This window comes from Puma concolor, chromosome D1 (assembly GCF_028749965.1).
Source record: "Puma concolor isolate L17-30 chromosome D1, mPumCon1.1.hap2, whole genome shotgun sequence".
Classification (NCBI taxonomy): Eukaryota; Metazoa; Chordata; class Mammalia; order Carnivora; family Felidae; genus Puma; species Puma concolor.
This window is the reverse complement of record NC_141676.1, coordinates 75,997,393-76,025,263: the sequence shown is the minus strand read 5'-3', so window position 1 is coordinate 76,025,263 and position 27,871 is coordinate 75,997,393. Positions and strand designations below refer to the sequence as shown.

At 36.9% G+C, this 27,871-nt stretch overlaps 1 protein-coding gene across 2 annotated transcripts in view; it reads left to right on the top strand.

The window, feature by feature from the left end:
- Positions 1-26,718, top strand: part of SLC36A4 (solute carrier family 36 member 4) — a 52,496-nt gene extending 25,778 nt beyond the window's left edge. For both annotated transcript variants that reach the window (XM_025928110.2, XM_086678558.1), the window contains 4 exons: positions 270-368; positions 7,013-7,182; positions 16,633-16,802; positions 22,179-26,718. In XM_025928110.2, coding sequence (XP_025783895.2) covers positions 270-368; positions 7,013-7,182; positions 16,633-16,802; positions 22,179-22,486 — 747 coding nt within the window. In that variant the 3' untranslated portion in view covers positions 22,487-26,718. The remainder of the gene's footprint in view (positions 1-269; positions 369-7,012; positions 7,183-16,632; positions 16,803-22,178) is intronic.
- Positions 26,719-27,871: the final 1,153 nt, after the last annotated feature.

Below are 27,871 nucleotides of genomic sequence, written 5' to 3'. Positions count from 1 at the left end.
TTGAAGGTGGAAACAGGTAATCGGGAGCATTGAGCTCAGATGGAATGTGTGGGCATGAGGGAAACAATGGCTTTTGGCAGTGAAATTCTAACAGCTTGGCTACATTTAACATAGGTGCTTAAAGTGTTTATTGAAAGAATTATTCACTTTTATAACATAAATTTGTTACTGTGAAGCTCAGAAGTATATGATGTCACGCTTTCGTTTTACATTGTTTAAAATAAGTAAAGATGTAACTTCTCTTGTTTTTTTTTTTTTTCTTTTTCCAGAATATGCCAAATCCCCACAATCTTCCAATAGTGGCTGGTTGGAAAAAATACCCGCTTTTTTTTGGTACTGCTGTGTTTGCTTTTGAAGGCATAGGAGTGGTAAGGATTTGTTCTTTATTATTGTTCATAAAAATTTTAAGTTAACGCAAAGATTTATGTAGTCAGACTACATTTAAAATGCACTTTTCTTTTTTGTTTCTATTTTCTTCATTACCAGAACACTATTTGCAGTTTGATAGGGTAGACTTGAATTATAGTTTAGTTTAGATGATTTTTAATGTTTTATTAAGGAAAATTTCAAGCCTGATATAAAATCTTGAGAATAGTATGATGAACTCTTGTATAAGCATCACCCAGCTTTAAAAACCAACTCATGGCCGACTTTGTTTTATCTGTATTCCATCTACTCTGCCAAGCCCAAGTTACATTCAGACAAGCCCCAAACATCATATTTTATAGACTAGATGATTTGAAGTGGATTGAAATTGTTACAAAGTTGCCATTACATAGAAGAATCAAATATAAATTCTCCCTTTAGATTTGCACATGTCATATTTGTTTTGAGAAATGATAATATCATAAAGCTAATACCAAGAAATACAAGTACCCTGAGGATTCTAAGATCTTAAATATTTCCATTCAAGATGCTTCCAGTCTATTTAAAGCCTGAAATGTGTAGATTTGGGGAAAATAGAAGATTGCTTTCTGCTCTGCAGCGTATGTTCCATTGTCAGATGGTTTGGTACAGGAGCAAAACCACTTATACATCTATGTGAACTACAGATGAAATAGATCTACAAGACAATTTTACAGCATTTTGCTTGCGTTCCTTGTCTCTCTGAATTCTCCTTTAGAGAATTCTCACATATTCTTACAGTTCCACTTATCACTGTTACAGAAATAACTGCAGGTTTTCACTTATGTCTTTAACCAGCAAGCTCTAGTTAACTATTGGACATTTCCAGTTAAGTTGTTCCTCTGACATCTTAAGTTCAGCAACTCCAGAGCACTACATAGACTGTCTTATCTAAAACCAGCTTCACTTTCTCATGTCCTGTTACTTTCAGGTTTTTTTTTTTTTGCAGTTGCTCAAGCTTGAAACATTGGAACAGTTCCTTTCACTTTGCCCCTGGTTCCCCCATTCCATCAGTAATGAAGGCATGTCTGTTTTTCTTTCCTGTTTCCCCATAAATGAAAATACATTTGAAACACCCAAATGCTATCTAATGTGAAGGAGCCTATCTAGATATGAAGGAGCCTATCTAAATGTGAATTTCCTTCCCTTTCTCCTTTTGTAGCCACACCAGCACCATTCTTGACTGTAGCCCTTTATTTCAGGTCTGGATGATCTTTACAGCATCCAAATTATTCTCTCTTCTGTTAACCAGTTAGTATTCCCATATGGACCTATCACCTCAAAAGTGGAGATATTACTAGAGTTATTATCTCATAGTGTTATTTTGAGGACCACATGAGATGCTGCATTCAAAGCATCTAGAAAAATACCTGGCAGGGGCTGGTCCAAGATGGCAGTGTAGGAAGATCCGGAACTCCCCCCTTCCCAAGGACACACCACGTCAACAGCCACATATGGAATAATCCCCCTGAAGAAGAACTGAATGCTAGCTGAAGAGTTCCTCCACAACAGAGGATGAAAGGACCCCATCAAGACAGATGAGGGAGACAGAGATGAGGTTTCACCAAAAACCCCATCCCCAGTGCAGCAACCCAATATAGGGAGCTTTTATCTGAAGAGCAAGGGGTTTGTGACCCACATCAGGCATCCCAACCCTTCAGACCTGCACTGGAGAGACAAGTCCCCAGTGGGGCTTACATCCGTGGGATCCAGAGGACTGTAGGATCTGAGAAACTCCTTTTTAAAGGGCTCGCATATGGACTCACTTGCCCCAGAACCTAGCATAAAAGCTGCAGTTTGAAAAGTGCCTAGGCTATATGTGGAGGAGATTTTATTTGTGAATCTTAAAGAATCTTCTGGAGAGGCAGGGACATGTTGGGACTTTCTCTGGGGATGGAGGCACTGGTGGGCACCATTTTGGCAGTCTCCCTCTGTGATGCTGGCACAGGATGACACTCAAAAACACAGCAGCCTCCCTCGGCCTTGCTAACAATGGTGGTTGTGCCCTGCCCCCAGTGCTATTCCCCTGCCATACTAAGGCTGTGGGCAAGTGTAGTCCACACAGGGGACACCCCTTGATCCCTGGCCCTGGTGGCTAGGAGGTTTTATGTTCCAGGGCCCCATGGGACTGTAACAATGGGAAAGACTGTTCTTGGCAGGCTGCCATGCCCAGGGTGCTGTACAGACAGTTGACTGAAATGTACTCCAGTTTGTCAGCAAAAAAGGCTTATTTACAAGTTCTGAAGCTTTAACCTGAGGGACAGGCTTCAGGTTTGCCATGCATCTTGAGGCTACCAAAGCACTCTGAAGGAACACAGGGAGACACCGTCTTGTGCTCTCCCTTGGCCTTGCTACAGCCTGGTGGTACCTCCCAGAAAGGAGCTTAGAGTGTTGTCTGAAGCCTCAATTTTTGCAACTGTTATCCAGGGGACCCCTCCAGATCTCCTACTCTAGAGGCCATCAGGGTTAACAATTATAGCCCTACATACTGTATATTTCCATACTTTAAACGCTGCTGCCCAGGAATCTGGCTTTCAACTGTTCTGAAATTTAGTACTGACTAAAATCCCCACACTGGAACACTGGCAGGTCTTGGCACGCCCTCAACAGCTGTAACTTCTCAAGATTAAATCAGGCTGCTTAGTCACAAAGGTTCAAGAGACAGCCAAGACCTAGGTCAAGGTTGAATGATGAAGTTCATCTCCTACACAAGGTCACTCCTTCAGGACTGGGAGATGTAGCTGTTTCAGTTAATACACAGAAACAAACACAAAAAGTCAGGAAAAATGAGATGGAGGAATGTGTTCCAAATGAAGGAACAAGACAGAACTTCTGAAAAAGACCTTACTGAAATAGAAGTAGTCTATTAGTGGGTAAGAGTTTAAAGTCATGGTCATAAAGATGCTGATGGGATTTGGGAGAAGAATGGATTGACACAGTGAGAACTTCAACAAAGAGAGAAAATATAAGTGCCGAACAGAAGTCACAAAGCTGAAGAACGTGCTAACTGAGCTGCAAAATATACTAGAGGGGTTTAGCAGCAGACCAGATGAAGCAGAACTCATCAGTGACCTCGATGACAAGGCAATGCAATTCACCCAGATGGAGCAGGAAAAAGAAAAAGAAAAAAAAAAAAACTTTGAAAAAGTAAAGTTTAAGGAAGCTGTGGGATAACATCCGGGAGAATAACATTTGCATTATAGGAATCCTCGAAGGAGGAGAGAGAAAAAAGGCATAAAAAATAACGAGGAAGTAACAGCTGGAAAATTCCCTAACCTGGAGAAGGAAACAGACATGCAGGTCTACAGATAGTTCCAAATAAGATGAACCCAAAGAGACCCATACAGAGACACATTGTAATTAAAATGTCAAAAGTTAAAGAGAGAATTTTTAAAGCAGCAAGAGAAAAACAACTTGTTACCTACAAGGGAACCCCCATAAAGCTGTTAGCTGATTTTTCAGCAGAAACTTTGCAGAACAGAAGGTAGTGGAATGATATATTCAAAGTGCTGAAAGGAAAAAAAAAAACAAACAAACCAAAAACTTATAACCAGGAGTACTCTACCTGGCAGGGTTGTCATTTGGAATTGAAGGAGCTCTTAAAGTGAACAAAAGGGTGAGCATGGCCATCCTTGACTTTTCCTGATCTTAGAAGAGAAGTTTCAGCTTTTTATTGTTGAGTTGGTACTAGCTGTGGGCCTGTCATATGTGGCCTTTATGATGTTGAGTAATGTTGCCTGTGTACATACTTTGTAGAGTGGTTTTATCATGAATGGATATTGAATTTTACAGATGCTTTTTCTGCATCTGTGGTGATGGTCATTTGATTTTTTTCCTTCATTTTGTTAATTTGGTGTATCATGTTGATTCATTTGTAGATGCTGAATCCTCCTTGCATCCCGGGAATAAATCCCACTTGATTGTGGCGTATGATCCTTTTAATGTATTATTGAATTTGGTTTGCTAATATTTTGTTGAGGATTTTTACATTTTACATCTGTGTTCATCAGGGATATTGCTTATAATTTTCTTTCTTTCTTTTTCTTTCTTTTTTTTTTTGGTATCCTTGTCTAGTTTTGATATTAGGGTAATGCTGGCCTCGTAAAGTGGGTTTGGAAGTGTTCCCTCCTCTTCAGTTTTCTGGAAGAAGTTGAGAAGGATAGGTATTAAATCTTATTTGAATGTTCGGTAGAATTCGCTTGTGAAGTCATCTGGTCCTGGACTTTTGTTTGTTAGAAGTTTTTTTGATTACTGATTCAGTCTCCTTACTAGTAATCTTTCTATTCAGATTTTCTGTGTCTTCAGGATTCAGTCTTGGAATTATATATTTCAAGGAATTTATCCTACTTCAGTTTATTGGCATATAGTTGTCCATTGTAGTCTCTTATGACCCTTTGTATTTCTGTAGTATCAGTTGTAACTTCTCTTTCATTTCTGATTTTGTTTATTTGTGCTCTCTTTTTTAACTGGTGAGTCTAGCTAAAGGTTTGTAAATTTTGCATGGCAACTATAGGCAGTAATACTTTATTGCATATTTGAAAGTTGCCAAGAGAATAAATCTTTAAAGTTCTCATTATAAAAAAAATTGTAATTTTGTATGATGATGGATGATAACTAGACACGTGGTGATCACTTTGCAGTGTATACAAATATCAAATTATTATGTTGTACATCTGAAACTAATATAATGTTCTATGCCAATTTTATCTCAATTAAAAAATGGTAAATCGTAAGTACTTGGTAAATAATTGCTGTTATTATTTCTTAGTGTCTTTTACTGTATGATCAGATCACCTGGCCAGAACCTCTGAAGAATTGTCTAAAGTAGCTTAACTCTTCAATTAGCTTTTTTTTTCTTTTTTTTAAAGGTTTTTTTACATAATAAACATAACTTACTCATCTCACAAAATTGACACACAGTAGATACACATGGATACAGAAGCAGTTATGACATGAATATACATAGGTTAGTATGCACACATGTATTTCCTAGCACCATCAGATAAGAAGTCCTATTAGCAGAGATACACAGTCACTACAAGCCTGCTCAGCACCCAGATCTTGATTTCTAAGTACCATTCTACAACAAAAGAACGAAATTTCCTTGGAGAAATGGCTGATTCTGGGGCTGAAACCAGGAAATTCAAGATGAGTCTGGAGTGTTTTGTAGTGCCAAAAAGTATGGAAGTGCTCAAAAAACAAAAGAACAGAGGCATGTCAAAGGACTACAAGGAATACGAGAACCTAATGGGATTCACAATGACCAAAGCTGGAACAATATGAGCAACAAAATAAATAAATGCTTTGGATTCATACCCAAAGTATAAGACAATATACATGAATGCATACTAGTATAAATGAGCAATTAAGTAAATTTGTACATAGAGGGATTCCCAAATCACTTATGTAGGTATTCCTCTCCGGGAGGTGTAGCTTAACCCCCCCCCCCCCCAGTCCCTGAATTATGGGCCGCATTTAGTGACTTGGCTTCCAACAAGCAGAGTATGATGAGAAAGAAGAAAAGACCTTTACAAGCAGAGAAACCTGGCAAACACTGCTGTAACCAAGTGATCAAAGTGAATTTCACCAGTGATAAATCATGTTGATAGTATGTGTGATGAGAAGGGCATTTCACTTCTGTGGTATCTTATTCTAAAATCTATAATCCCAGTGTACAAACATCAGGCAACATCAGACAAGCCCCAGTAGAGAGAAATTATACCAAATATCTAATCAGTACTCCTCAAAACTGTCAAGATGATGAACAATGATAAAGGATTGAGAATCCATCACAGTTAAGAGAAGACTAAGGGGACAGGAGATATGGTGACAAAATGCAATGTGACATCCTGGAAGGGACCCTGGAACGGAAAAAGGACATTAGTGGAAAAACTAATGAAATCCAAATAAAAATTTGGAGTTTAATAATGTACCAATGTTGGTTCTTAGTTGTAACAAATGTACTTTAGTAGTATAAAATGTTAACATTAGGGGAAACTGGTCAGGGGTGTATGGGAGTTTTTTGTTTGTCTTTGCAACTTTTATGTAAATCTGAAGTTATTCCAAAATAAGAAGTTACTTACAAAAATCTGACAGGTTTGCTTAGTAAGAGCTGATTTCAGACCTTTTTAAGGATTTATTTTTTATTTATTTATTTATTTATTTATTTATTTTATTTATTTTTTTTTTTTCCAACGTTTATTTATTTTTGGGACAGAGAGAGACAGAGCATGAACGGGCGAGGGGCAGAGGGAGAGGGAGACACAGAATCGGAAACAGGCTCCAGGCTCTGAGCCGTCAGCCCAGAGCCCGACGCGGGGCTCGAACTCACGGACCGCGAGATCGTGACCTGGCTGAAGTCGGACGCTTAACCGACTGCGCCACCCAGGCGCCCCAAGGATTTAAAAATCTGTAGTGTAAATAATATATATAACACCAAGGAAAATATTCAGTGATTTATTATGTGTTTTTTAAAAGGAAATAAAATTTGCATATAAACTATAGAAAGATTAATTTGTGTATATGTAAGACAAGTATATATGTATACTTGTGTATATATAAGACAGATCATTTTAAATGACTTGTATTATCTACATTCTCTTTGTAGGTCCTTCCACTGGAAAATCAAATGAAAGAATCAAAACGCTTCCCCCAAGCATTGAATATTGGCATGGGAATTGTTACAACTTTGTATGTAACATTAGCTACTTTAGGATATATGTGTTTCCGTGATGAAATTAAAGGCAGCATAACTTTAAATCTTCCCCAGGATGTGTGGTAGGTGGACCTGATTTTGTTAATCCTAGCTTGTATACTCTATAAATATAGCTTACCAATGTTTGATGACAAAGATGTATTTTTGGATTTATGGTTTAAACATTTAAAATTTTTTTGTGATTCCTTATTTGTATAACCTTATTTGTGATTTCTTATTTTATTGTGATTTCACAATCTTCAGAGACCATCTAGTATATTATAGGTCCTTTTGAGATTCTTTGAAAAGATTAAAAATTATAGGATATCCCACATTTGAGTAAAATATCAAAGTAAAACATGGATTCTTTTAATATGGACTCACTATAATAAAAATTGTAATACATGTACTTGATGCCAAAAAATCCAACACTCTGGGTTCCTGATAAAATAACCCATCACTTATGACCCTCACTATTTTACTGGTAAGCTTTAATCTTGTACGTACCCCAAGTCCTTTCAGAGCATAAGTAGGACACATTATAAAAATATAATATGGTGCATCTTAATATTATCTTAATATTAGAACCGTATTCTGCAAAATGAAGAATTATATAGGATTTTTCTTTCTTCCAGAGATTGGTCCCTGGAGATTTTAAAAGCTATTGCTAGTGATGACCATGTAGACGTGCACCCTTATTTATAAAATGGAAGATAACTCCTTAGTTTTGATAAATACAAAGAATAAATTTTAAATTGCTGATTTAATTAATGTCACACTGCTCAGGCTGCTTGGATAGAAGTCTGTGAAACCTGAAATGTTTTAAAATATTATATACTCTGGCTTTCTGTTTGTAGTTTGGGAGTTTGTCTACCATTCAGTAGACAAGTCCTGGGTTTTTATTGGAGTTGAAAATGTTGTAAGACCAAATGCATATAGGAAGTCATTTCTGGTAGAAAGAATATACCTAGAATAGTTTCCAGGCTGCACAAGGGACACACATGCAGTGTGTTTATTTTTTAAAATTATAGTTCTGCTTTAGCCATGACCCATTTTATAAATGTATTTCAAGATGGAAGCATGTTGTTTCAAATGTTATACGTTTGTTTCAGGCTAGAGACAGGACTACAAACAAGATATATAATTTTAAGCATTTATTTCATTAATCTACATTATAGTTGATTATATAATTTTGTTTCCTCCAAATACACCTCTTTTTGTAACAATTTAATATGGACTAGCACCTTAAACAGCTTAATATAAGAATCAGGCTAAAAATTATGGTATCATAGGTCCTCTTTTCAGATACCATATAATGAAAACAGTGATATCTTTCTGCACTTAGAATAATATTTAGAATAAATCTTAAGAATGATTTTATACAGGGGTGCTTGGGTGGCTTAGTCATAATTTCAGCTCAGGTCATGGTCTCATGATCGAGAGTGTGAGCCTCACATCAGGCCCTGTGCTCATGGCGCAGAACCTGCTTCAGATCTTCTGTCTCCCTCTCTGTGCCTCTCCCCTGCTTATGCTTGCTCGCTCTCTCTCTCTCTCTCAAAAAAAGATAAATAACTGTTAAGAATTTTTATAAATAAAATTGGCGACTTTCAATGTCAAAACTAAAATATAGGTGGAAACAGTCTCAGAATTCTTCCCAGAGAGAAGGGACTGAAGTGGGAGCACGCACATCAAGTTCAGATGTTCCTGTCCCCAGAGAGTTAAGAGCATGGTGAAGGAACAGTGGGAAAGATGAGTAGGGAATGCTTCTTGTATTCAGTAAATCCTGTGGGAGCAATACTGTCCCTTCAATAGTTCTATTTAATCCTTCCCTTTTTCCACATCCCCTTCCTGCTCTCACCTTATCCCTAATTGCTATGGCTTTACCCTTAGAACAGAATTAATTGCAAGTATTGATTAAAAAGGGACCATTGCATCATCATTTCTATTCAAGAAAGCTTAGCTAAGTCACCCACTTTTCATTTAGAAGAAAGGCTAGTTACACGTATTCTAAGAAACAAAGATCTGAGAGAAAACAGAAAGCAAGTGAAGATATGCTATTCACCTTTAGAGAACTTGTGTTAGGTAGTTCCTTCTCCTTGTGGAGATAAGCCTTGTGTGGCCTACTGTCCATTTCGTTATGGTCTCTGCAGCTGGGACAGTTAAGATAATAGCCAAGACTGAGAAAGACTGCTGAGGAGATGCTTGTCTTGTTATAGTGATAGTCTTCTGTAAAAGGAGGAGTTTGGACTGGAATGATCATGGGATTATATCTAAGATTTTTTTCTTGTTGTGCTCTGTATGAGTCTTTTCCTTTCCTTCCCTGTGCTTAGGACGATACAGGCCTAGGAAGTCCGAGAATGTGCAGTGTACTCTTTACTGTCGGTATAAAAGCGGATGGCTGTCGTAAGAGCCTAGGGAACCCGTAGCTGCTAGCTATGAGGAGCTGTAAAGGGCTTTTGATGTCATGTGACTTAACATTGTCAGAATTCATAATGGGTATTCCTACAAGAAAATATTGCATTAGAAAGCAGCCCCGGGATAAAGAAAGTATGAATTAGAGAGGCTCCAGGTTATTAACTATTTATTGTTTGAGGTGACATCTTTTAAAACTAGTTATGAGTTGTATTGTTCAGTGGATCACATTTAGATTTTTAAGCAAAGAATGTGTCTTAGAGATGATAATTGAGCTAAAATATAAGCACTGTAAGGGCAGGAACCCTTCATCTTTTAGGCTGATGATGTAGCTCCGTGATCTAGCACATTGCTCAGCATTTAAGAGGCCTTTGGTAAATGATTGCTAAATAGGAATCTAGGTTTAATAGCATTTCCCACGTTACCTGATAATATAACCAAAGCACCACTACTAGTCCTAGTTGAGTGATGTTTTAGCAGTGTATTTCCAAGACTTCCACTAACGTAACCCAATTACCAGTGGAGAGAAAAAGACAAAAGTGTTCCCTTGGGAGTCTTGAGAATAGACTTGCCCAAGTAGCCTGCCTCAAGCATAGTATCAGCTCCTGCTCTGTTTACATAATCATAATCTTGATGTTGCTTTTTGTAAAAATAGTTCTCCCTCCAAAAAACCTTTGAAACTGGTACTTCAGAGCGACCCACTGTGTTTAGCCCATCCTCTGAGAACCCCCAGCACACTGCCACCCAGGAAGGAATGTGTCCTCTGAAGAGCAAAGGCACAGTGCAGTTGCAAGCAAAAGAACCAAGAGGAAATAACCTTTTGATTTAAAAACACTATACAAGTGAAGCCACCATGATAACATTACACAGGCCATAAAAGGATGTTTCTTTTTGTCTGGATCGATAGGAAGAATTTTTCATATCACTTTATGTAGATTCTGTTCTTCACACCGTGGTCCCAGGGGTTGACATAAATTGCTGTGTACTACTTTAACTTCTAGACTCTTCTTACCATCAAGGAGGTCCCAAATAGGAAAAGTGTGCATGAAATTAGCCTGAAGAAAATACTGGAATGTTGGAATTTGGCAGACGAACAGTATTTATGTTGGAGCATGGATACCACATTCATTGTAAAATCTTCCTAGATTACATGTCTCTCTACCTCCTCTAATAGCAATTTCTGGAATGTAAGCCATCAGGTGAAGATTTCTAGTCAATGTTGTAAGGGAAGGTGTGGAGATTTGAGCATCAATGGTGGTAGAACAAGTTCACAAGAGGACTTAAAATAGCACAGAGTGTTTATGTGGGTTCTGTCTTACTGCGTCCTTCTGAGTGATGGTATATACATCATAGGAACAAACATCTTTCTCTTTGTTGCGGTTTCCTTTGTTCACTTTTGTTATGTTGCTTGCTTTTTACTAGCCCGAAACACGAGGTCTGTTCCATACCCCTTCACCTTTTCCCCAGCACAGTTACCGTGCCTTCTTATTTGGTTCCAGTTAGTGGCTTTTTAACTTTTCAAACTAGAACCTATAGTAAGAAAGGAAAATGTTTTATAGAAAAACCATCATAGAAATAAGTGTATGTGCGTCTGTGTGTATATGCGTTTTTGTGGTACACACCACCCACACACATGTAAATAACTGAAATAAGTATAAGGCTAAATAAAAACACATATTTTCTGCATACAGTGTCCCCTGATATTCTCTATTCCAGTCTATATATTAGGAAAAAACATATTCACAACTCACCTCACCCAATTGATATCATAGCCCCTTTAATGGTTCCTGATTAGAGTTTGAAAAATCCTGGCCTAGAATAAATTCACATGTTACTCATTCATTCAGCACACATAGCACTTCCACTAAATATCAAGGGTATTAGGTTTTCATACAAACAAATATTGAGAAGCAGGAAGGTGCTTCTGCTGTCCCACATGTGGCGTTCTTTCTGAAGCATGTATTGAATAGGAAAAATTCAGTTAAAAAAATAGAGAAGAATAATTGGGGCACCTGGGTGGCTCAGTAGGTTAATCATCCAACTCTTGATTTCAGCTCAGGTCATGATCTCATGGTTTGTGAGATCGAGCCCCTTATCAGGCTCTATGCCGACAGAGTGGAACCTGCTTAGGATTCTCTCTCTCTCTTTCTCTCTGCCCTTCCCCTGTTCATGCTCACGCTCTCTCTCTCTCTCTCTCAAAAATAAATAAATAAACATTTTTTAAAAATACAGAAGAACCATATAAGAACAGGGAAGGCATAGGGCAGGCATTTTGATTTATTAAGATAATTGAACTGGTACTTCATTTTCCTCCCCAAACAGAACAAACCCCAAGTCTAAGCCCATGTTTGTAGCATACCCAAGCTATGAACATGAATATTCTGGGAAATGAAGCTGACAAGTAATGGCAGGTAATCAAGCCATGTCTTAATGGATCCTACCAGGCAATCAACGGTTTGAACTCTGAGGAGCTTGTTACCTACAGTGAAAATATTTAGGCAGGAATGGACTCACCAGAGGGCACGATAAAAAAGCAGTAAGAGAAATAAATTTAAGAAAACTGGAAAAATAAGATTCATATATCCTAGACTAATCCCTCTGTCCTCTCCCTCACAAATTCTTTTTTTTTTTCCTCATTACACTTTTGTTTTAATGGGTGTCAACATTCTGTGACAAATTTAATTATCTTTTTGCAATATTAAAGTTGCCTGTAACTGGGAATCCTGGCCTGCCCAAACTGCCTCTGACTTTCCTCATCAGAATGACTGTTACTAATTATATTAAATTCAAAATGAAGGGCATTTCACAGATACTTAATTGTATGCCTTTTATGTACTAGGTATTGTTCCAGGAACTAGTGGTGAACAGATGAAAAATCTCTTCCTCATGATACTTAGTTTAGTGAATATGCTCTAAAAGTTGAGTGGTTTACATTATTCAATCCAGTTGTGAAGAGTAAATAACCCTTGTCTTAGTTTTCAGCTTAGCATGAGGTGAGGTTCTTGGTAAGGGTTGTAGTTAGTCCTCAGACTTGTCTCTTCTTAACAGAACTAAGCTCAGATTCTTTTTTTTTTTTAATATTTTTTAATGTTTATTTATTTTTGAGAGACAGAGAGAGGGACAGAACACAAGCGGGTGAAGGACAGAGAGAGAGGGAGACACAGAATCCGAAGCAGGCTCCAGACTCTGGGCTGTCAGCACAGAGTCCAACGCAGGGCTTGAACCCATGGACAGTGAGACCATGACCTGAGCCGAAGTCGGACATTCAACTGACTGAGCCACCCAGGCGCCCCAGAACTAAGCTCAGATTCTTAACCTGAGTATCACCAAGGGTCTGGGATGGAAAGTGAATTATCATAGTCATCCCAAGAGTAGCTTTGTAGTCAGCTTTGAGAGAAAGACAGTCAGTCGGCAGCTTATATCCCAGGTTGGCTTTTCAAAAATTTTAAGATATTCGTATCTGTAAATTTAGGGTGAGTTTTGATTTATTAGCCAATGTGGGGAAAAGAGTAGAAGCATTGCAAATTTTGAAATGCTGTGCTTTTAAAACTAATGTTTTCATTGGAACATTTAGTTGCCCCATAATCTGATTTCATAGATTTCATATATTGACTGCAAAGTAATTATTTAAAACACACACTTATGTTTTTTACTGAGATATTAAATTTCTTTGCTACCAGTATAGTGTTTTTTTCAAGCAAGAATTATTTTGTTCTTTGAAGTATTTTTATTTGTGATATTTAATAGATATAGTTTCTAAGAATTACCTATCCATACCCATTTTTTATTATTAACATTTACTTAATGAGTATCTGCCACCTGCTAAGAATATACAGAGAAGAATAAAACATGGTCTCTAACTTTCAAGAACTTTGGCAGTGAGTTTCATGGTAATTTTTAATGTGCATTAAATGTTATTTAAAAGTTGTTTACATTCTTCTGTATCTTCTTTTTTTTTTTTTCTTTTTTTTTTATTTATATATGAAATTTATTGTCAAATTGGTTTCCATACAACACCCAGTGCTCATCCCAAAAGGTGCCCTCCTCAATACCCATCACCCACCCTCTCCTCCCTCCCACCCCCCATCAACCCTCAGTTTGTTCTCAGTTCTCAACAGTCTCTTATGCTTTGGCTCTCTCCCACTCTAACCTCTTTTTTTTTTTTTTTTTTTTTTTCCTTCCCCTCCCCCATGGGTTCCTGTTAAGTTTCTCAGGATCCACATAAGAGTGAAACCATATGGTATCTGTATCTTCAAAACAACTTCCTATAACTTTAAGAAAGTTTTTTGTCCTTTGGACATATAGTTTAAGAGTAGATTGTTCTTTCAACTCTTCATTTCTAAAACTTAGTACATAGATGCCTGCTTACAACCAAATTAAGAACAAAGGTTGGTAATACCTGTAGAAAAGATGATGAGAGAAAAAGTTTAGGGTGATTGAAAATATAGATGTCTGGGGCGCCTGGGTGGCTCAGTCGGTTAAGCGGCCGACTTCAGCTCAGGTCACGATCTCGCGGTCCGTGAGTTCGAGCCCCGCGTCGGGCTCTGGGCTGATGGCTCGGAGCCTGGAGCCTGCTTCCGATTCTGTGTCTCCCTCTCTCTCTGCCCCTCCCCCGTTCATGCTCTGTCTCTCTCTGTCTCAAAAATAAATAAACGTTAAAAAAAAAAAAAATTAAAAAAAAAAAATTTAGAAAATATAGATGTCAAACAGAAACTAGTAGATTCTTAAAACAGAAAAGAAGTAAAAATGGAACACTTGATTTTAAAAGACTGCAGTGCTTTTCTTAAGCACTCTTATTTCTATATTACTCTTCTGTGGTTGATAATTGGAAGTATACTAGCCTTTAAAAGATTCATATCATTTTATTTCCCATTTGTACTCTGTGTAATACCAAATGATAATATTTGCATATAATCAGTATTATTGACTGGCATTAATAATAACCAGATCCTTAGCCTGTATAACTTGTTTTAAATCAATAGAAAAGTAATTATACCTATATGCATAGATGTATTTTAAAATATATTGTTAAAAACATATAAGTTAAAAGATTATTAGAACAAAAGGAATGTTCTAATAGTAAACTGGTAAGAATATTTAATTGTCTATAATTATATATCAGAGTAAATGAAGCAGGAGTCTTTATTCTGTACATTGCAGTAATTTGACCGTTTATATTTAAATCTCAAGCCTCAAGCTGAGAAATATATCCTGAAAGCATTTAATATTAAGATTTTATTGTTGCTAGCCCTAAGGAGTTCCTTCTTTCTTTAATTATGTTGTGTGCAGTATTTTCAAAGCTATTCCTACTCAGCTGTTTTTCTTTCCTCTTACTTCCTATGATGCATATATTATAGAAGGAGACTTATGAATTCCCTCTTGCTTGGCCACAGTTTAGAGAACTGTTGATAATCTTTACTATAAGTCTTAAGACATCAGAAATAAGCTTAAAGCCTAATTAATATTTAGGACTTTCTGTACCAAAAGTGGAATATTGTATATCCCTTTAAAATGATTGTATTTTTTCTCCTAAGGAAGAAACACTCTTCCCTGTGCATAGGCCTTGCAGGTGGGAAAGCAGAGCTCTAAAGGGAAGATCGGGGCTATCAATGATGTTTCTGCCTAAAGAGGACGTGTGTTAATGCTGCAGCACTTTCCATCCATGGTCTCCTCTCCAGTTTGTTTGTTTTCTTTAAAGAATACAAGAGCAATTTTTTTTTTAATTGTTGCAAAATATTCAAAATTTCAAAAAACCACAACACATAATTTTATTATCTGTAACCTAAGAGAGTAGATTCTATAATTTTCTGAGTCCTATGATTCTAGTTTTCTCTGTGTGCCATTATCAACATTTAAAAAGTGTTCTTTGTCCAGACAAAAGGTAGTTAACCAAAGTCTCTATAGGGACATGTATACTGATTTTGACAAGACACCATCTACCATGTAGAAATTCTAAAGAATTTCTAAAACTTGCGGTGCTGTTTTGAAGCACTGGGCATCAACCCAGCCTAATAACTCTATTTCCCTATTAATGTAACTTTTATATAAGTGGAATTCCTGTGTAATCTAGAGGACTTTGCAAGTTGAAACCATTTAGATGCCCTCCTTGTGGACCTAAGAATGATGACATTTCTGCAACTAATGACGTACATACCAAGATTTTTAAGCAAGGAGAAGCATAACTCAAAGTTCAATGTGAAGTTTTTCTTCTATATATAGATCAGTAAAAAGACAAACAGTATGCTCAGTTTTTAAAAGAAAGTTAAGAAAAGACGTTAGCTCTTCATGAGACTCAGCCTAGCCTTTAAAACATTGGCTTCGGGGCACCTGGGTGGCTCAGTCGATTAAGTGGCTGACTTTGGCTCAGGTCATGTTCTCACGGTTTGGGAATTTGGGCCCCACGTTGAGCTCTGTGCTGACAGCTCAGAGCCTGGAGCCTGCTTTGGATTGTGTGTCTCCCTCTCTCCCTGGCCCTCCCCAGCTTGCACTCTGTCTCTTTCTCTCAAAAACGTTAAAAAAATTTTTTTAAACATTGGCTTAGCCTAAAATGAAATATTTCCAGCAATATTCTGAAATCTTTGCATTGCCACATTCAAGCTCTCTAGGCTTGTCAAAATGAACTGTCCATACGTCATCTAGAAATTTAGTAGAGATCAGCTAGCTTTTTTTTTTTTTTGATAAAAAAGCATTTAATTAGTAAGATACTGGCCTACGTTTGTGTTAATTTCTTACCTATCTAACATTAAAGGTAAAAGGAAGAAAGCCAGATTCCTAGGGAGTGGTGGATAGGGAAAAAGAGTCTGACAAAAGGGTACAAACTTTTACTTGTAAGATGAAGAAGTTCTAAGGATCTGATGTATAATGTGGTAACTATAATTGATAATACTGTAGCGTTTAACTGAAATTTGCTGAGTAGAACCGAAGTGTTCTCACCAAAAAGAAAGAAAAAGGACAAACATGTGAGGTGACGGATGTGTTGATGAACTCAATTACGGGACTCTTTTCACAATGTATACTTAAGTCATGTTTTACACTTTATACATATTACAGTTTTGTCACTTATACCTCAGTAAATCTGAGGGGAAAAGAATCAACTGAATTTTGAAATATTCTTTTAACAGGTTATATCAATCAGTGAAAATTCTATATTCCTTTGGCATCTTTGTGACATATTCAATTCAGTTCTATGTTCCGGCAGAGATCATCATCCCTGTGATCACATCCAAATTTCATGCTAAATGGAAACAAATTTGTGAATTTGCAGTAAGGTCCCTCTTGGTTAGTATTACATGTAAGTATTACTACATATTTATATTATAATTTTTCTTGTTGAATTGCTTATAATTAAGCTACTTAAGTTATATTTTTTAATATGTTAAAAACAATTCATTCACCTCGCTGAGATACTTTTTGGGTTAAAATTCTGTTGTTCTACCACTATATAAGAAAAACACAAACCAGATCCTATCATACTTAAAAGAACTACTCAGATTATTATTTTGAAAACTACATCAATGGTGATTAAAATATATCTAAATCAGATGCATAAGGGACTCATTATATTGTTCATACACATTTTACATTGGTTTTCATTTTCCTCAGGTTTTTTATTTCCACTAACTTTTGTGTATTTAACAGTTTGATTCTCTAAGACTACCTATAGAAATGGGTTTTATTTTCTTTTGGTCTTTAATTATTTCAGTGGCTAATTTATATTGTTTGAAGGAATATATAATCTTGTATTAAGGTTTCACAATATAAAATGCCTCCACCAGAAAGCATTAAAAATGGAGACCTGTGGAGAAGAAACTTGATTGTGGTACAGTGATATACTAGAAATAGCATGAGTTTTGGGGTCATACTGACCTGATGGTTGAAACCTACCACTCACCTGCTCGTGTCTTTAGGCAAGTTACATAGCATCTTTAAACCCGTCTTTCCTCAACTTTGAAATGAAGATAAGATTTCCTTAATGGCATTTTTATAGAGTTCAAGAATATTAATAAAGTAGCCAGTATTTATTATTGTCACCATTATTATTGTAACCACAAATATAAGATGACCATAACACTGAACTAACTAATGGGATTGCGTAGACCTAGAATGACCCATTAGAAATGGGTCACCTTTCTGTGGAAGAAAACCATCTTGGCCCATTCAAGGTGAGAGAAACGAGAGAGCTAGAAATTCGAGGCAACTCTATAAATTGCAGTGAGCAATTTGGGGTGGATCTTATGCCTAGATGTAAAGAAGAAACAAAGCTGGGAAGAAGAGATGAAACCTGTTTTCCAAAGTAATCATTTAAGTGAATTGTATCAACAACAATCATCAAAAATCACGCTGAGGAATGAATTCAGTAAGCCCTTACTCCAATGACTAATAAAACATTCAGTAGGAAAAAGTTATTTTAAGACATTTGAAATATTTCTTACACATTGTTTTTATTGATATTTTGACTACTACATAAAAAGACTGATTTCAGTAAAAGTCCTTGTAATATAGATGTAAGACTATAAGTTCTGAGAGTATATCTCCTTTTAAAATTACTGAAGTTCGGGGCGCCTGGGTGGCTCAGTTGGTTAAGCGGCCGACTTCGGCTCAGGTCATGATCTCGCGGTCTGTGAGTTCGAGCCCCGCGTCGGGCCCTATGCTGACAGCTCAGAGCCTGGAGCCTGTTTTGGATTCTGTGTCTCCCTCTCTCTGACCCTCCCCCGTTCATGCTCTGTCTCTCTCTGTCTCAAAAATAAATAAACGTTAAAAAAAAAAATTACTGAAGTTCACTTGAAGGAGCTTGAGGAAAACATTAACGGGATTTAACACTTCTGATATTTTGAGAACTCCATCCGTTTCTGCACATTGGCTGCCATTGTTATGTGGAAGCTGCCCATCTGCTGAAGCACAGAGCACACTGCATATCCGCTACCATGACTTTATTCCCAGAAGCCACGGGCTTTTTCTCAAGAGCTGAGTTCATGGCACAGAGAGTTGCCAGTTTTCTTTCCTGCTTCTGTCTTTTAGTTAAAAATAGTGAAAGCTGTTGAACGGTATATGAGGGTTATATTTGTCTTTGGACAAAGAGAACACAGACCAGGCAGTGTTCCCTTCTACTTCATTGGGACACATCATTGGACGCTGAACTTCATTTGAGTCTTAGGCACATCCTGGTAAAGGCCAGTTGATATTCATGGAAGGACTGTTTTTTCATCTGTTCTCTAGAGCACTTGACAAGCTTTTGGGGCAGGCTCCTCGCTGATGAATGTGTACACAGCTGTTGGGACCTCATCGTGTCCACAGAGCAGGCTGTTCACCACTAGCAGTGAGAGTGGAGGCTCAGCTGGAGGTGCTTTGAAAATTGAATAACCTATCAGTGTTCCATAATCCTTTCCAAGTACCGAATCTGGGTTTGTAGGATTGGCCTTCAAAGTAGTGGGCTTATCAGCTTGGGTTGCATTGGTTTGTCCAAGGCTCTATTTAGCATTTGAAGCATCATTTCAAAGTATCTTCTTATGGAACTCAAAAGCTTGGAAAGATGGGCCAGACTCATCCTAGCTGTTTCCTGTAGGCACCTTACTTGCTATAGAGGCATCTCACAGGTGAGGGAGAACAGTGAGTAGAAGCTGGCCAGTGGCCACCATCGACTACAACAGATACTTTTTACTTTAAGAGCACATCTATAGAAAGAACCTGTTAAGTTTTGAATTGTAATGAACATGGAGACCAATGTTTTGATTCCATGTTTGACTTGAATCTGTAAAATATGCTAAATACTATTTATTTTTGTTATCCAATTCATTGATCTTTCTACTATTTTTATTTTGGAAAGTTTTTGGCTTTGGGAGCATGCTTTCTGGTTTTAGAAGATTATGACTACAAAGCACCAAAAAATAGAAATCTTACCAATTTGTAGAATACTAGAGAAGATACACTAAAATCTTTCATTTAAGTTAGGTGCCACTTCAGGTGAGGAAAGATACAATTTCATAACCTCATATTCTATCTTAGAGTCAGGAGGTATCTGGGGAGTACCATTAATTATTTGTGTGATTAAAATTTATGTGCTGGAGGGGCGCCTGGGTGGCGCAGTCGGTTAAGCGTCCGACTTCAGCCAGGTCACGATCTCGCAGTCCGTGAGTTCGAGCCCCGCGTCGGGCTCTGGGCTGATGGCTCAGAGCCTGGAGCCTGTTTCCGATTCTGTGTCTCCCTCTCTCTCTGCCCCTCGCCCGTTCATGCTCTGTCTCTCTCTGTCCCAAAAATAAATAAACGTTGAAAAAAAAAAAATTTAAAATTTATGTGCTGGAGTATTTCTTACAGTTTTGTTGTTAAATATCAAGTATTTTGTTTTTTTCTCTGGTACATCTTTTTTCACCCTACAGTTGTCAAGAATGGACTTAAAATAGGATTTTTTTTTATGAGAGGAAACTTTGTGCCTTAAAGATACTTTCTTTTTCTCTATACTGTAGTTTTGGCAAATAGTGAATAAGCTTAATTGGTTTTTAATAGATCTACTCATCATACCTGTCTATAAAGGACATAGGGCAGCCTATTTACAGTAATCCTATAGTAAATATTTGTAATGAATAAATTGCCCATATTCTAGACTATCCTTTGTTTCTGTGATTTTGAGTGTTTATATATTGATTTTGCCTAAAGTGTACATATTTATCTTCCTTGTCTACTAATAGCATTATAAAATAAAACTTCAAGCCATTTTTTACTAGCGTGTATCCACTGATTATATAACATTTATTTTAAGTTTATTTATTTTGAGAGAGAGAGAGAGAGGGAGGGAACAAACCAGCGGAGAGGGGCAGAGAGAAGGAGAGACAGAATCCCAAGCAGGCTCTATGCCATCAGCACAGAGCCCGATGTGGGGCTTAAACTCACCAACTGTGAGATCATGACCTGAGCCGAGATCAAGAGTTGGACGCTTAACCGACTGTGCCACCCAGGCGCCCCAATTATATAACATTTAAAGGATGACTTCAGCTAATTGATAAATTTCATGATCAAAAGTGTTTGATAAATGTCTGAATAGATTTTAAAAACCTATAGTGTTCATCCACATGCTTTTTCAGCCATGTTTCACTTGATTTTTCCTAGTAACAGCTGGATTATTGAAAAACATTAATGAGGAAAGATGAATTCCAAAAAGAAAGCCTCTTCAGATGGCTCTGTTCTGGTCATGCTTATCCAGCCAGTCTGTTACACTGCCGTCTGCTGTAAATAGGTAGAAATGTGTCTCCATGAAACGGATGTAGTCACTGAAATTTGCGAGGTCCTAATTGTGTTTGGGAGTTATGTTTATAGTGCCCTTGAGAAAAATGTTAAGAGAACGTAGCAAGCGTCCGTTCCACAGGGAATCTACTCTATGAAGCATTTCCAGTTTAGAGTTTCAACTTCTTCCAAGTCATTTATCTTATTTAAGAAACTTTGCTGCACTTCAGTCCTCTAGGTGTGAGGCTAGGTTGATAATTTCAAAATAATTTTTGGTTTTAGCTTTCAAAAGAATTTAAATAGGAAATAACAGATATTTCCGAGAAACCTAGTAGTTCCAAACTAATCCCATGTCCTCCTGGAAAACATTGAGAGCCACAAAAAGAATAGGGGAAGGAAAAAAAACACCCATAACCTAAAAATTAAGAAGTGGAGAAACTAGTAGGCTGCACCCTGAAGACTTCATTGCAAAGAGCCCAAGTTAAATTATATACCCACCACAGAAAGGTCGGCAGGAGACAGAGAGACTAGAAATGAGGAAAGCAAAAGTACATAAACTTAAAAATAAAAAGAGAGGGATAAAAAAAAAATGGTAGCTTTAGGAGACAAGTTAGAGCCGCCACAGACCTCAAGGGGGTCCTCAAAGCTGGGACTCTGGGGGTGGAGTCCTCCGTGGTGGCAGGGCTGACGTGGCTGTCACGGGGTACGTGTGAGCAGACTCCGTTGTCTAGCTGCTCCAGACCCTCAGCAAGCCGTTCAGTGAACCATTTTAGGACATTTTGAAGCAGGAGTAGGGGTCTTAGTTTTTACAGACCTTCTGTTGATACCTTTGTTATGATGAGGGTAAGTGAGGTCAAGAAAGTGCAAGATCAGAACTTTCAGAAATTTGCCAATAGTTTGGAAGAAAATCCTGTCGACAGTAGTAGTAGTACATTATTTTGTTTTCATTTTTCATTTTGAAATAATTTAGAAAAGTTATAAAAGAAAGTAGAGTAGAAAAGTTATGAAAGTTGTTTACGTAAGAAAATCTGTTGAAAAGTCACAGTTCAAGAAATGTCACTCACTGTTTTGGTTTCCTTGTGTGTTTGACAGAGTCTTCAACAGGCAGCAATTTAGTTAGTGCCTACTTGCATTAATTTTGAAGTATTGAAAATACAGTAAAACCTTGGTTTGCGAGCGTAATGCATTCTGGAAACATGCTTGTCATCCAAAGCACTTGTATATCAAAGTGAATTTCAGGAACCATTGGCTCGGTTGGGATCATGTGACATTCCGTGTCATGTCCTACTCGTATTGCAAGACGTCGCCCGTTTATCAAGTTAAAATTTACTAGAAATGTTTGCTTGTCTTGCAGAACAAGTTACTTGCAATCCAAGGTTTTATGTATCTACATTTAGTGCTCACTTAAGCAGTATATATTTAAATAAAGAAAATACGTATTTTCATTTTCTAGGTGCTGGAGCAATTCTGATTCCTCGTTTAGACATTGTGATTTCCTTCGTTGGAGCTGTGAGCAGCAGCACATTGGCTCTGATCCTGCCACCTTTGGTTGAAATTCTTACATTTTCTAAGGAACACTACAATATATGGATGATCCTGAAAAATATTTCTATAGCATTCACTGGTGTTGTTGGTTTCTTCTTAGGTACATATGTAACAGTTGAAGAAATTATTTATCCTACTCCCAAAGTTAGAGCTGGCACTCCACAAAGTCCTCCTCTAAATTTGAATTCAACATGCTTTATGTCTGGGTTGAAATAGTGGAAGCAGAATTACGAGTCTTCTCCTTTTGTCTCAGTTCTGAAAATTATTAAAATAAGAACTGGTAGAGTCCATTGCCATATGTCTAAAATTAGAGCCAAACTCTCTTTTCTTTTGGCACAGTAATGACATTTCAGTAGTAAACTGTAATTCTTTACCAGTAGTGGTAAACTATGACAGATTCTTTGTTTTGAGTATTAGTAATAATTTCAAAAAATGTTAGTTTTGAAAATACTATAAATTAAAATGTAGAAGAATGAAAGAATAAAAAGACTTCCATTATTCTTCATTCAATCAGAAATACTCTAACCAAGATTCTTTTTTATGCCCATGCTCCTCTTTCCCCACCCAGCTGAGGAGAGAACAAAGTTCCAACAATAAGAGAATCAGAGAAGGACATAGTTCACAAAAATCTTCAGACCATCTCGGTGAATGTCAAAGTGTACCTTGTGCATAATGTAAAAATATCTCAATTGTGTTTTTATTAGAAAGCCAAATACTTACGAATCACCCTTGCAAGGATAGAAAACTCTAAGCATCAGAAATCCCTAAACCAGAATTGTTCTACACCATTCTATGATGGTAGTTGACCTGCACAATGAAAATTATGAGGTGCTGTGGAGATCCTGATTTAGTGTCTCAGACACGTTTGGAAGAGACTTTTTAAGGGTTATCCAACACAATTCCCTTGATGTCCAGAAAGGGTAAGTAACTTGGTCAAGGCCACTTAGCTTTGAGATCAAGCAAGAGAATCTGATCTTTTTACCCCAGTCCAAGATTTTTTACTTTTCACATCACATCCAAGAAAAATAAAGTATGTTCAGTTTAGCCTTTAGTGTTGCATCTACATAATTATATTTTAAAGCTCAGAAAGCCGGTGATCTTTTAGTAATATATGTGACCTGAGCATAAAATCAGAGAACTCTAAAAAGGATGCCTTACCGGTACATAAACCTAAACAAGAGAAAGAAAGTGTTTGTTTGTTTGTTTGTTTGTTTGTTTTAGAGAATAGAAAGCACTTTCTGGTTTAACTGCTGGTGAGTTGGAGGTGCCCAGCCATTCTGTCTATGGCTGGAACTCTCATTATTTCTTCTCTTTCTAGGGATTGTAGGCACCGTTTTTCTTAATGGCAGAAAATAGGTATCTGACAAAATACAGGATTTGTGTATTTCCAGCCTGTGGCTTTCCTGATTATAGCCTTTTATCAGTCTGAATGGGCAGAATTAACAAAAAACATAAATTTATACTGAGGAAAAATCAAGGCAATAATAGACTGTCTACTAAATATTGAGATACTCCAGGTTTCTTGCAGAGAAATACCTTGTATTCATATTTGTCAAGCCCAGTTATTAATGAAAACAAGCTCAGTTGACATGGATGAAAACTTTTAAGTTTAAAACATTAGGAATCTTGATTTTTTTTTTAAATTCATACATTAAAACATTTTTAATCAGGCTGGTAATTTGTAATACTACAAGATATCGTCAAGATCACTGTAGTATATGTATTCTATATTTTTATATGTAAATGTGAACTTAGCTCAAGTATTTTTTTGCTTTACATCATTAATGAGTCATCAAGTACAACTCTAACAAAGTCTCAGAAGCTTTATTTTTGTACAAATTCATAAGAATCAAACTTTTTTTAAACATTTACATTAGATATCACCGATAATTTTTTGTGACACTTTTGTATCAAATCTATTATGTTGAGCTTTCAGTCACACTGCGAGAATGTGGAAGAAGTTACAGGAAAAGTAATCGTCATTGAAACTGTTACAGAGTTGTGTTTCTAAGAATAAATTAGGTTTTTTTTAAAAAGAAATGTATAACTTGGTATAAAATGACTTGAAAACCATTATTTAATAGAAAGCACTATTACTTTTTGCCAGGTATCTTCAGATATTTCTAGTCTATGCATGAAATTTTATTTTTATACTTTGACCTGTTTATTTTCCTTATTCATCAAATTCAGTGAATTTCGAATAGTTGATTATAGCAATAAATGAATTTTAGCATGAACAGAATGTTGAGTGCATTATCAGCCAGGCTTCCTTATTGTAGCGAGTGCTGAATCGACATCCAGTACTTAGTTCACTAAGTGATCAACACTTTAAATATGAGAGGAAAGTCGAGATGGTGGAAGAGGGGCTAAAAAGGGAGAGACTAGTCCCAATTCTTAACAAGAAACTATTTAGATGTAAAGGATATATGCACTCTTCTTTAAGGATTTTTGATGAAGCATATTTTTTGCGAAAAAATCAGTGTCATATTTTTCCTCTGAAAATTTAGTTTTAACAAGTTACAACGTTTCAAAAGATTTTTGGAGAAGATATTTTGATTAGAACAGCTGTTGCTTTTATTTGGGGGCCTGGAAAAATGAGAGTGGTTGCACCTGTCAAATTGTGTACTTGATGTCTAGGTCCGTTACATGATGGCTAGGGCGACTTCAGCATTTCACCCGCCACTGCAGTAAAAAACCCTCCTCTCTGAAAGTGAGTCAGGTGCCTGAGAGGCCTTTCCACCACTGAGGTAGGGGAGAGAAAGGAGAGCTTTACTCACCTCTGCTGACCTCTGCTCTAAGCCAGTCATCATCTGCACCCTGCATTCGAAAGGGTTTTCCCAGCTCGAGTCCACTTGTCAGAACGCTGGCTTTCAGACCTTTCGTATCGGAGGCTCTTCTTTTCCCCACATGGTCAGATTTCTGCACAATTAAATAAGAATTAGGGTTTGTTTTCCCTAGGTAAAGACCAATTGGTATTATGTTATCAAATAAAAGAGTGCGATGTATTAGCAAATGCCACATCATGTTTTAATTCTGTCCTTGCTGGATTCTCCTTTATTAAAACCATTTCTGCCTCCCACCTAAGCAGTGCACTTAAATTAACATTTTTATAGGCATTTTATGCAATGTGCATGTTGTAAATTTCCTAACAGGGCCTAATTTCATTCAGTATTTTCAGAATAGTTACAGGAAAGCTGTCTAACTGCAAAGCACTATAAAAATATTAACTGGACCATTAATTAAAGTTCCACATTAGTGCCATTTCTAGCTGTGGCGAAGTGCAGGTCTGCCTCTAGCTTACCTGGGGCAGTTGGTCACTGTAGATGTCAGCCCAGCATCTGAAGTACATTTGTGTATGATAGTATACAGCCACATTAGGTTTTCACCTCAGTTCTTTCTTTCTTTAAAAAGGACAGTGTAGGGGCGCCTGGGTGGCGCAGTCAGTTAAGCGTCCGACTTCAGCCAGGTCACGATCTCGCGGTCCGTGAGTTCGAGCCCCGCGTCAGGCTCTGGGCTGATGGCTCAGAGCCTGGAGCCTGTTTCCGATTCTGTGTCTCCCTCTCTCTCTGCCCCTCCCCCGTTCATGCTCTGTCTCTCTCTGTCCTAAAAATAAACGTTGAAAAAAAATTTTTTTAAAAAGGACAGTGTACAGAATAAAGATAATGGAAATAATAAATAATTTTAAAATCATACCCGTGGCTCAATGAATATTTTCTGTTGAGAAATAAAAAAAAAAAAAAAAAATCAGTGAAAATACCGTTGATCTTGTAAAATGAGTTTTGTTTTTTTTTTAAGGAGTATTTTGTTCATTTTGGATTACCTAGCCTCCTCCTTCATAAGAAAATTTGAGAACTTTGATCTAAAAGGTGGAATAAGACACTTCCTAACATGACATGGCCAACTGTAATAAGTGATGCTTTCTTATGGACTATCTTGTTTATGCCACTAGTGCTCACTCGGCTAAATGCCTTAATGAAAGTGGCTGATTTCCACCTAGAAGACAGGAAAACATGCTTAAGAAATGACTAGAAATGCTATTTATTGCCCTTTGATAAATGACAACTCTCATTCTTAAAATTTCATATTAAAATTAGCTAGTCCTTGTGTACACACACACACCAGTAATCTATGTGAATTAGATACTAATGTGAATATACCATTTAAATTGGGTCCAGAAAGATAATGCATTCATTGAAAGATCACTCCAGAAATTATTCCATTAGAGTTTTCTTGATAACAGATAGGAAATTACATGCTTATATCGTGAATAAATTAAGCTGTGGATTTTTGTGTTTCAAAATGATTTTGTTAGTTTGAAAACTTAAGTTATCGTTGCACTTGAGTTCTTTTTCTTTTAACTTATTTTTCTTTATTATATGAAGAAAACTGTCTTAAAGTACTGTAACTCTTCTGAATTTTCAATAAAATACAATTATTTTGCTTGCAAATGCCTTTTTAAATGAATTTGGCTTTTATAAGGTTAAGTGATATTGACAAGTGTCATAAGCTGAAAATGGCACTCATATTCTCATAATAACATTTTAATCGGTCTTTGTGGTTAAATCTTTGTCATGTGTGATCTTCAGCGTTGGAAGTTGATATTATGTGCCTCCAAGATTTGAGAGCAGAAGTTGATGAAAAATGAACATACTCAAACCATGACCTGAGCTTCCTACAGAGTGAACACAGAATGAACAGTCTGGCCATGCTGCCTCCGTGGTTTAATGTCCCATTCTCTTAGGTCAAGAATATGTATCACTCACACTTTTAATACGCTTTGCTTGCATTATGCCAACTCACCATATCAAAGATCATGAAGATATTTATACCTTTAATAGTAATCCTGCTCTTGTGAACCTAATGTAAGAGCAGGCCATAGTTCATCAGAAGAGAGACAGCAGCAGCATTACGCTTTAGTCGTGAGAACTTGGAAACAACCTGAATGTTCAACAATAAGGAAATCATAAATTGTGATATATTCACCTAGAATACAATGCAGATTGTATTAATTACACTATTGTCATACCAAAGATGAATAATTTTGGAAAGAATACATATGTAAAATTAATTTTTAATTGCAGCTCTGTAAAAATAATGCTTTTGAACTGAGACGAGATACACAGAAATTGGAACCATAGTGTTAGGAAAAAAGATGGGTTACTATTTTAAAATGAATAGTAAAGGAAGGACTGTGAGAGAAATAAAGAGGAATAAAGTTGTAAAACCTTAGGAGGAGTACATGCTCTTAGCCAGCAACAGAAGGAACAGGAGGACAAAGACAATAAACATACAGTAGGGATAGAACAAGGTACAGAGAGAGATAAATGCAACGAAAAGCCCCATGGGCTACTTGCTGAAGGAAAACATCAAATATGACCACTTCGTAAAATTAATTTTAGTTTTTTTTTTAATGCAAAAGATTTAGAATGGTGGTTCTAACATATGCAACATGGCCTCAAAACTTTGCACATAAATTGGTGGGGTTCACATGTCAAAGGACTGGTTTGATTTGAAGTTTCCTTTTAAGTGTAGATTTGTTTGAAGGCTTAAAATGGTGGGAGGGAATCAGGTCTTCTGGTCTTCAGAGTTTTCTGGTGCCAT